This window comes from Equus caballus, chromosome 1 (assembly GCF_041296265.1).
Source record: "Equus caballus isolate H_3958 breed thoroughbred chromosome 1, TB-T2T, whole genome shotgun sequence".
In the NCBI taxonomy this organism is placed as follows: domain Eukaryota; kingdom Metazoa; phylum Chordata; class Mammalia; order Perissodactyla; family Equidae; genus Equus; species Equus caballus.
In genome coordinates, this window is record NC_091684.1 from 160,677,177 (window position 1) to 160,687,550 (window position 10,374).

The window sequence follows — 10,374 nt, forward strand, 5'->3', positions numbered from 1 at the left end:
CTACTTGGGAAAAAGATTCCGTTTCTGTCTTCTTTCAGAGAATCATTAAGCCAAAAGGTGTTAGAACAGCTTAGTAAGACGTGATCATATTTCTTTTGTTTGTGTTAAATCAATATAATGTATTATTGGGGGGGGCCTCCTGGCATTTCAGATCAACTCTCTCGCTTACACATGATCCTGAAGCCATTTATGCTGAGGAGAATCAAGAAAGATGTGGAAAATGAATTGTCTGACAAGGTAAGAAAAGAAGACCTCATGAGTGTAAGCCTTAATAGGCACCAACTTAGGGTTCCAGGGCAAAAAAAATTTGGTAAATGTTTAGTTGAAGGGTAATTAGTTTTACTAAGAGAAGACCTTTAAACTTAAGTGATTCAAAGAAGGCTTAAAATGAGTCAAATAATCAAGGCAAGTAATATTTTTTTCTTCTTTTTGTTTTACGCTTTTTATTATGGAGAATTTGAATTACCAAAATAGAATAGTATAATGAACCCTCTTGTAATCACCACCATACAGCTTCAACATAGCCATCTCTACCCCTCTAGATTATTCTGAAGCAAATCCCAGATGTTTTTTATTTCATATAAGTATTTCCATATGTATCTCTAAAAGATTTGGTCTTCTTTTAAAATACATAACTACATATCATTATCACTCCTAAAAAAGACAATTATTCCATTATAGTATCATATATCCAATGAGTGCTCAGATATCCCCAGTTGTCTTTGTTAGTGTTTCTTTTTCTTTCTTTCTCTTTTTTAAAAAATTAGCTTTTTGAAATAGAATCCAAGCAAGGTCCACACATAGCATTTGCGTGATATGTCTCTTAAATATCTTGTAATCCCTCCCTTCTTTTTTCCTTTGCAATTCTTCATTGAAAAAAATGTAGTTATTTGTTTTCCACATACAGTCATGCGCTGCTTAACCATGAGGATACATTTTGAGAAATGTGTAGTTAGGCAATTTTGTTGTTGTGTGAACATCATAGGGTGTACTCACACAAAACTAGATGTTACAGCCTACTACACACCTAGGCTATATAGTAGGAATCTTAGGAGACCACTGTTGTATATGCAGTCGTTGACTGGAAGGTCATTATGTGGCACATGAGTGTACTGAATTTTCCTAGTTGTATCATTGTGGTCTTGTCTCACATGTTCCTCTGTCTCTTGTATTCTTGCAAACCGAGAGTTAGATTTAGAAGTTTAATGTGCTTTGGGTTGTAATATTTTTTTCTCATACAAGACCAGTAGTTTTGGTTTATAAATGTCTTTTTTTAGATCCTTACCAGACTTCTGTAATTTTCTGTTATCTCCTGTGAATCCTCCCCATATTTTCCTTCCTTCTTCTTTCTCCAAGTTCCCAGTCCTTTGGGGCTTTTCCTGTCTTCCATAGATTCCACCTGTTTCTCATAATTCTGCTCTCTACCTAAAAGACATCTTTCCAGGTTCTTGATAACATCAGGTAGTTCTCCTCTATCACTGCCTGAAGGCTGGATCATTTGAAATTAGTATCTCTGTCTGGAAGATTGTGGTGGGAGTGTATACCTTCAAAGAGAGGAGTAGAAGTATACTTTTGTTTTATTCCTTTTTTTAAAATCTTGATGGCTGTTTTATGAAACTGGCTCATTTTAACTAAAATAGCAGTGTCACACAGATGTATCTGATAGAAGGAAAATACTATACAAAACACTGGATCGTTGGGGCTTTTATATCAGAAAGGGCTTCAAAAACAATAGTTCTGTTATTTAGTGGTCACTAGGGAGGGGATCAGAAGATGTGGTATGATTCTTAACCACTGTGCATAGTATAAATTCCTTAAACATTAGTAATAAATGTGTCATTAAATAATATATTTATTTATTGAACTCTTATTGCCTGTCAGCCACTAATACATAAAGATGAACAGTGTCTAGGTTCTGTTCAGATTTCCAAGGGAGATGAGTACATAAATGACTGTAATACTGTGTCGTAAGACATACAGTGATTATCTATGTGAAGTGTAATGGAAACATGGATAAAGGAGTAGTTCTGTTGGGGAAGGTGGGAGAAGGCATGAAAGCAGAGTGAAGTACCTCTGAAATAATGAGTTGGCGTTTACTAGGAAAGTACGGTAGGAAGGGGGTGCTAGGCAACAAGAGCAATGTGAACAAAGATAGAGCAACATTCAGATATGCAGCGTGTTTGGCAAACATTATTCAGACCATTGTTGCTAAGGTATATAAGAGGACATGGTGATGAGGAGACTGGGACAATAGAGTGAGTTAAATTATGGGAGGCTGCCTCTGACTATGGGATAATTTTTAATATTTTACTATAGGCAGTAATGTACATTGAAGGTTTTTCAGCAGTTGAATTACCTTACAAGATTTGTGTGGAAAGTTTCTTAGAACCAGGAGAGACTGGAGGCAGGAAGACCCCAAAATAATAGCAGTCTAGATTAGGTATGATGAGATTCTGCATTATGGCATGAGAGTGGTCAGAAAGGGTAGTTGGAGGTAAATTTCCAGGTTGACTTGAGGGACTTAGAACATGGTAGAACATGGAGTATGAGACAGAAAGAAAAACCAGAGCTGACTGAAGTTTCTCTTCCAACAACTGAGTGAATTGTAATGCTGTTAACCAATTTAGTAAATTGTGGAAAAGATAATTTTTTTCCTGATATGTCACATAGGCAATTGCTGTAGACTCTCTGAGTGGTACTGTTATTGTAGGTAGTTGAAAATATGGGACTGGGGATGTTTGGGAATGTATTTTTGCAAGTTACTGTGATAGATGGTAGTTGGTGCTATTGGAAATGGAACAGATTGCCCAGGGACAGCATGTAGAGTGAGTGACAAGGGAAGAAAGTCAAGGAAAGAACATTTTTCTGGATAATTAGCCACATCACAGGTTTATAGAGCTATTGAGTTTCTAGAGGTGTGTATTTTGTTTTTTCAATCATAATCTGGCTTGTGTATGTTTTCAACCTTATGCTGATAGTGACTATTCTTAAAAACTGTTTTTCGAAGTATAAATGTTCTTAATTGATTTTTAGATTGAGATTCTAATGTATTGCCAACTGACCAGCCGACAGAAGCTGCTATATCAGGCACTAAAAAACAAAATTTCCATTGAGGATTTATTGCAGTCTTCTATGGGCTCTACCCAGCAAGCACAGACCACCACCAGCAGCCTCATGAATCTGGTCATGCAATTTAGGAAGGTAAGAGCTTAGATCAGCTGCCTTGGAGTTATCTTTATTAATTCATTTCAAGAAAAAGGCTCTAGCCTTGATTCCAGATAAACAAAGTCTGTTAAAAAGAGATGAAAGTGGGAAAGTATATATTTACAAAGGTAAACTTTCATGGTTTGGGATCCCCCATCATTTCATAGAGCAATGTCTGCACAGGACAATGTTGTCTTATCATTTCCCTTCCTCTTAGGTATGTAATCACCCAGAGTTATTTGAACGACAAGAAACTTGGTCTCCATTTCATATTTCCCTAAAGCCATACCAGATTTCAAAGTTTATATACCGTCATGGACAGATCAGGGTCTTCAATCATTCACGGGACAGGTGAGCAAATAGTGATACTTGTTTTACTCTGGGAGTGTTTTTGTAATTTGGGGATATGTGGCTTAGTAAATAAATTTAGTGGAAAATGTTTGAGTTCTCCAACAGTGAGGTATTTAAGCAAAGGGTGGACAACTATTTGTTAAGGGATCTTGTGGTTTATCAGGGGTATAACTGGATGACCTTAAAGGCCCTAGCCCCTTCTGTTGTCCTTTGTGAGTTTTTTTTTATGCTTGAGGAAGATTAGTTCTGAGCTAACTTCTGTGCCAGTTTTCCTCCACTTTACATGTGGGTCACTGCCCCAGCACAGCTGGTGAGTGGTGTAGGTCTACGCCTGGAATCTGAACCTGTGAACCCAGGCCACTGAAGCACAGCATGCCGAACTTAACCACTACGCCACAAGGCCAGCCCCTTCCTTTCTGAATTGAGTAGTGTGCACCTGTGTGCAAATGTGTACTTGCAGCAAGAGAGATCAGCAGATGTCCCTGCCCCAGTACTGGAGTTGCTCTATGGTGGCTTATTTTACACTTGGAATGGCACTTGTTGGAGAACTGATTGGATTTCAAATTAATCAAATTTACCTTCTTCCCAGAATCAGTAAAGGTGAAGTAGTTGTTAATGATAATATGCTAGTGACCACTTGCATTCAGAAAATAGATGTGTAGGTCCATTCTACTCCTGTGAGTGAGGGTGGCCCTAGCTTCTGTATTTTTTAACAAGCTCCCAAAGGATTCTTATGCACATCCACATTTGAAAACCATGAATTTAGAAAGTTCCTTCTGTAGTGAAACAATATAAACAGTATTATCAAAATAATCGTCAATAATATTTAGTATAATAAAACTGAAATTGAAACACATTTCTTGGGCTTAATTTTAAGAATTCTTTGTCTGTGATAGCTCCAGGCTAATACTAACTACATGGGCAGGGGGAAACAGACCAGAGCTGTAGCGTTGTTTTGTGTAATATAGTATATGGTAACTTACAGTGCTAGAATTATGATTCTCTAAAATAAAATGAGACTACTTTGAACTTGCGTTATCTTCTTATGCCTTTAAGTATTTAGTACTTCCTGACATTTATGCTGTGATTTTTGCCCGGTGATATGGCAACAAACTTTCTTAAAAGAAGAAACAGTTTTGGGGCTGGCCCTGCAGCCAAGTGGTTAAATTTGCACGCTTCGCTTTGGCGGTCCAGGGTTTCGCCAGTTCGGATCCTCAGTGTGCGCCTGGCACTGCTCATCAGGCCATGCTGAGGTGGTGTCCCACATAGCACAACTAGAAGGATCTACAATTAGAATATATGACTATGTACTGGGGGGCTTTGGGGAGAAGGGGAAAAAAAAGATTGGCAACAGATGTTGGCTCACGTGCCAATCTTTAAAAAAAAAAAAAAAAAAGTTGTTAGAAACAGTTTTAAACCTAAAAGATTTTCTTTAGTTTGGAACCTCCAGTCTAGTTAGCTTCCCAATATTTATATTTGGGTTTGGATTTATTTTTTCTACTTACTTTACAGGTGGTTAAGGGTTCTTCTTTCTCCATTTGCACCAGACTACATCCAAGAGTCTCTCTTTCACAGAAAAGGTAAGTGTTTTGATCTTTGGGAAGGAAAGTATGCCAAGAGTTTACCAGGGTCCTGTTTATTTTGCTGAGTGACTGATTTGGAACTAGTAGTGATTTTGCCTGCATGCTAAGCCTTTATTTATAAAATCTTGATAAGATTTAAGTATATTAGTTGTCTTCATCTATAGATGCTATGGTTTGTGGCTATAACAGGAAGCAATTAAAACTTATTACATTGACCTTCCATCTTTGTTTTATACGCACCTCTTAAGAATTTCTTACACCCTTGAAACTTGACAGAGAGAATAATGCAGGATTCTTATTAATGTGACTTAGTCAGTTCCCCCCTCCTTAGTCTAAGGAAAAGAAACTGCTGAATTTTGAGCATTGTCAAAAGCATTAAGGCAAAGGTTCAGAATCTTTCGCCTCTGTCCATTCCTTTCCTTTTCTTTTTCCTGGCATGATAAAAAGAAAGGCAGTTAGCCAAGGATCCCAAAACCCGAAAGGTAACTGATGAGCCAGCTCCACTCTGGCCCATATATGCCATATCTTATAGGTCTGCCTCTTGTACTTGTGATTGTAGTACAAGAATAGGACTTCCATCAAAGTGGCTGGATTGGAACCTTTAGAATATCTTTTGATTTTTAAGTCAAAAGTCAGCAGTTCAGCAAGCTTTAGTTGAGTATTGTCTCTTGGCTTGCTACTAGGTTTAACTTTATCCTTTGATATTCCAGGTGTTAATGAAGAAAGCTGTTTCTCTTTCCTTCGCTTTATTGATGTATCTCCAGCAGAAATGGCAAACCTCATGCTTCAGGGACTTTTGGCCAGGTGAGAAGTTTGTTCACTGTTTGATGAGAGAGCAGTTGGAAATAAACAGGGACAAAGGTTAAATACTGTGAAATTAAATATTTAATATTATATCATCTTAGCCTCTCATTCTTTTCCTATTAATTAAAAATAAAAATTTTATAAGGGAATAACAGTTTTGGTAATTTAATAATTGCATGATTCTTCATGATATACGTTAAATAAAAACTAGGTTCTTCTCCCAAATGCTACCAGAAAGTCTTCAAGTTTTCTTAATTTCTAGTTAGAGTGCCATGTTCTCTTTTCTTCTACAGGGCGAGTGATGGCTGATGATTCTTTTAGTTAGTAGTGACTGCAGCATAGCCCACCTTAAGTGTTCTGGGAAACTTAGTTCTATGTTCCTTTTCTTTGGAATAATGGCTTTCACTTATTTTATTACTTTGTATTTATGTAATAGATAGTGACCTCATTAGGAAAGGCTGTCTCCCTAATATGAGGATATTTTTATGATAGTTTCTGTGATAGAGTTGAACATTCTTAACACTAAGAGGAGCTTTACGGAGGATTTTAGTTTTCATATTAGCAAACCAAGTCATGCCAAAGGTAGAATTTATAGAACAAAAGTATGAAACAGCTTTATCTGCAAGTAGGAAAGAACTGCTTCTAAAACGCTCAAGATTTACAAAAGAAACATGATAAGGAGAGAGAAGGTTCCTCGCTGCTATGAACTACCCTCAAACCGCCATGGAGCACTGAATAAGCATGTCTGCTGTGGTTTGTTTCAGATGGTTAGCTCTTTTCCTGTCTCTGAAAGCCTCCTACAGGCTCCATCAGCTGCGCTGCTGGGGAGAGCCAGAAGGGGAGAGCCAGCAGAGATACCTGAGGAACAAGGATTTCCTTCTTGGGGTTAATTTTCCACTCTCCTTTCCCAACCTTTGCAGCTGCCCTTTGTTAAAGGTAAGCAATTATTTCAGCACCAGTTACCCATGTAGTACTGTCTTCCCTTTTCTTTGAATCAGTAAAAGTAATAGTAAAGTAAATGATAGCCTAAAAGAGCCGAAAAGTTCTCACAGGAGTGGAGCAGGGTATTGTTATGACTTACTATATTTAATAAACGTGTTTTGTATGTATATAATTATATGTGTGTATGTATATGTATTTAATATATATACTGCTTATAACTTTATTGTAAAGTACACAGATCGTAATTGTACAACCCTCTAAGTTTTTACATCTGTATGTACTTGTGTAACAACTACCTAGATTAAAGTATAGAACATTTCCAACACCCAGAAGTCTCCCTCATGCTTCTTCTCATTTAATGCCTCTAGTTAGAACAAACCAACAAATAAAGGTAATCACTGTTCTGCTTCTATCATCACAGATTATTTTTTCCTGTTTTTGAACTTTATGTAAATGGAATTTTCCAGTATGGACTCTTATGTCTGATTTCTTTCTCAATATTATATCTGAGATTCATCCATGTTGCATTATAGCATTCTTTTTTAATGCTATGAAGTGTTCCATTGTGTGAATACCACAATTTATTAATCTGTTCTACTATTGGTGATATTTAGGTTGCTTGTTGTTTGAGACTGTTATGAATAAAAGTGCTATGCACATTCTTGTACATGTGTTTTGATGAACATAAATACTAATTTCTTTGTGGTTTAGATCCAGGAATGAGATTCTTGCATCATCACGTATATGTATATTCCATTTCTTTGAATTTGTAGTGGTATCTCATAGTGATTTTAAATTGCATTTCCCTGAAAAGTAATGATGTTGAGCACTTTTTCATATAATCGTTGGCCATTGTAGAGTAGGTGAGGGGGAAAGTGACAGGAAATAAGGTTTTAGAGGTAGGTCCAGATCATATGGGCCTCATAAGTTGTTGCTAAGCATTATAAGTTTATTCAAATGAAATGGGTAATGCTGGAGAGTTTTGAGAAGAGATTTGTATGTTTATTTATTATCATCCTTTAACTGGATTAAAAATTTAGAAGGAAGGACATTTTCCTTGCATCCCCTAGAAAATTGAATGACTCCTTAGTCTTATGGTTAACTACTATTGAATGCAGGCTGCTCTTCGGCTGGATCTAGTGTTTGTCCCTGGTACACTGAAGAGCCTATATGGTTTCCTCCTTTTCGATTTTCCCAGTTGGTTTCTCAAGCTTTGCTCCTTGTACTTTTTTGGATTCTGGAGATGAGATCAGTAATACAAAAGGAGAATAGAATTGGGTTCCAACATATTTGGAATAATGTAGTGACTGGTGGCAGGGTGACTTCCTACTAGTGAAATATTGACATTCCTGATGAAGAGTTGCTTAATCTCCTATAGACCACTTAGTAATGTATGTTAATACAGTTAGGAATTTACCACTTTTATTTTTGGTACAGAAAGTACCATCCTCCCAAGGGTTTATTATGCCCTATTGTGTAGACACCTGCATCTTACTTAACACTCAAAGATGTGCATCATTTATTTGTATTCTTCTGTTTCTGAAAATTCAGAGCAACTAATCAGTGACATCCTTGTATGAATTAATGAATTTCCTGAGAAATGCAGATGTGGACAGTGTGCTTTATGGGAAATTGGCAGTGAAATCTTCAAGTTTACCTAATAGAAGTTAGATTCACTTCCATTTCCTCTTCTTTAATTTTGTTTTGTGTTGTGGATAGACATTTACTTTTGTAGTGGCTTAGAATGTACCCTGAGTTATTGAGCCAGTGGGCCATAGGTAGCTGAAAGCTAATCATACATGTTTAGAGACACTGTTCTGCTTTTGGTCTTATTATCCTTATCTCCAACTTACATATACTGAGATAGCAGCTAGGCAATGTATTTTGCCAGAGTTTATTATCTATCTATTCTAAGAAATCTCTGCTTTCAACTAAGCAGAATGATCTTTATATGGTATCTAGCCTTAAAGGTTAGCCCAGGTTCTGAATAAAGAATTATTTTGTTGAAGCTCCCTGTGTAACAGTTAATAAAAATATAACAAAGCCCATTGTATTTGTGACTTTTGAAGTGTGATCATGACTCAGGTCAAGAATATTTTACATCACCATCTGTATGTGTGTAGACATACCAAATATTACATACACGTACATAAACTTTTAAAACAAAGTATTTACAAAACAACACTTAACCTCATATAAGCACACCCCGATTTTTTCTTTTACGACTATTTTATTTTATTTTTCTTTAAAGATTGGCACCTGAGCTAACCATCTGTTGCCGATCTTTTTTTTTTCTTCTTCTTCTTCTCCCCAAAGCCCCCAAGTACGTAGTTGTATATTCTAGTTGTAGATCCTTCTGGTTGTGTTGTGTGGGACGCCACCTCAGCATGACTTGATGAACGGTGCCATGTCTGTGCCCAGGATCCAAACGGATGAAACCCTGGGCCACCGAAGTGGAGTGCATGAACTTAACCACTTGGCCACGGGGCCGACCCCTATGATTATTTTTTTAATGTTAGTTGGAACCTACTGAAAATTAATTTCATGACCCTTACTATTCACAGTTTGAAAAATACAAAGCACTGGACGAATGCACAATATTAAAATAGCCAGAGGACTAGATAAAGAGAGTCACAATGTAGAAGATTCTGGATCATTCTTTTTAATAGTAAGAAAGGAAAGAAACTGACATTTTGGGACTTAAGACAGAATCTCGCTTTCTGAATATGAAAGAGAAGACTAGAAGTCCCTCAGAGAGCAGTATTCACATTGCATTGCAGTTACCCTGACATGTAGTTAGCAACTAGGTCTATCTGTGTCTCAGTTTCTGCTATGTACCTGTTATATCCCCGGTATTTAAAGATAGTTACAAATAAATAATTTTGAAAGAACCAACTGATTCAAACTTGAGCGAAGTAATTTATTATGGGGACAACTATCCCCCAGAACAGCTTTGTTAGAATATGCCTATCAGTACTATCATGCTGTTTCTCACACTGGTTTCTCTGAACTGAGTTTTCCTTATTCAAGAAACATGTCTCTAGAGAACTTTGGTGTTTTGTCTGTTTTGCAAAAAAGAGAAGGAAATTTTGGACACCTAATCCTTTAGAACAGATAAGCAAAATTCATTAATTGAGAATAAAGTTAATGTTAAAACTTAAGATGCATGATATTTTAGCATACATACATACGTCAAAACCACACTTCCAAATTTCATAATCTACTCTGATCCTGCCAGTTTTCAGTTTTTTTAAAAAACATGATTGAAAAAAATGAGTCTTTCTTAAAAAAGATAACTCATCAAATATGGACAGGAGTGCTGAGACTTAAATGTAATAATTATCTTTTGTGCTGATGTTTGAATTTGTCGCTTAGTTTTAAAAACAAGGTCTTGGTTTCTTTTTGTTGCTTTTTATGGGATAAATTCATCGTGTGTGCTTTGTGTCTTTCATTCCTGATGTGACTTGCTTGCTGTCATTGTCTGCAAAAA

The 10,374-nt window shown here is 36.6% G+C and overlaps 1 protein-coding gene across 2 annotated transcripts in view; it reads left to right on the top strand.

The window, feature by feature from the left end:
* INO80 (INO80 complex ATPase subunit) overlaps positions 1-10,374 on the top strand; it is a 126,680-nt gene that overhangs the window by 60,191 nt on the left and 56,115 nt on the right. For both annotated transcript variants that reach the window (XM_023619728.2, XM_023619730.2), the window contains exons 19-24: positions 152-237; positions 3,034-3,201; positions 3,422-3,555; positions 5,068-5,135; positions 5,849-5,942; positions 6,707-6,878. In XM_023619728.2, the coding sequence (XP_023475496.1) occupies positions 152-237; positions 3,034-3,201; positions 3,422-3,555; positions 5,068-5,135; positions 5,849-5,942; positions 6,707-6,878 (722 nt within the window). The remainder of the gene's footprint in view (positions 1-151; positions 238-3,033; positions 3,202-3,421; positions 3,556-5,067; positions 5,136-5,848; positions 5,943-6,706; positions 6,879-10,374) is intronic.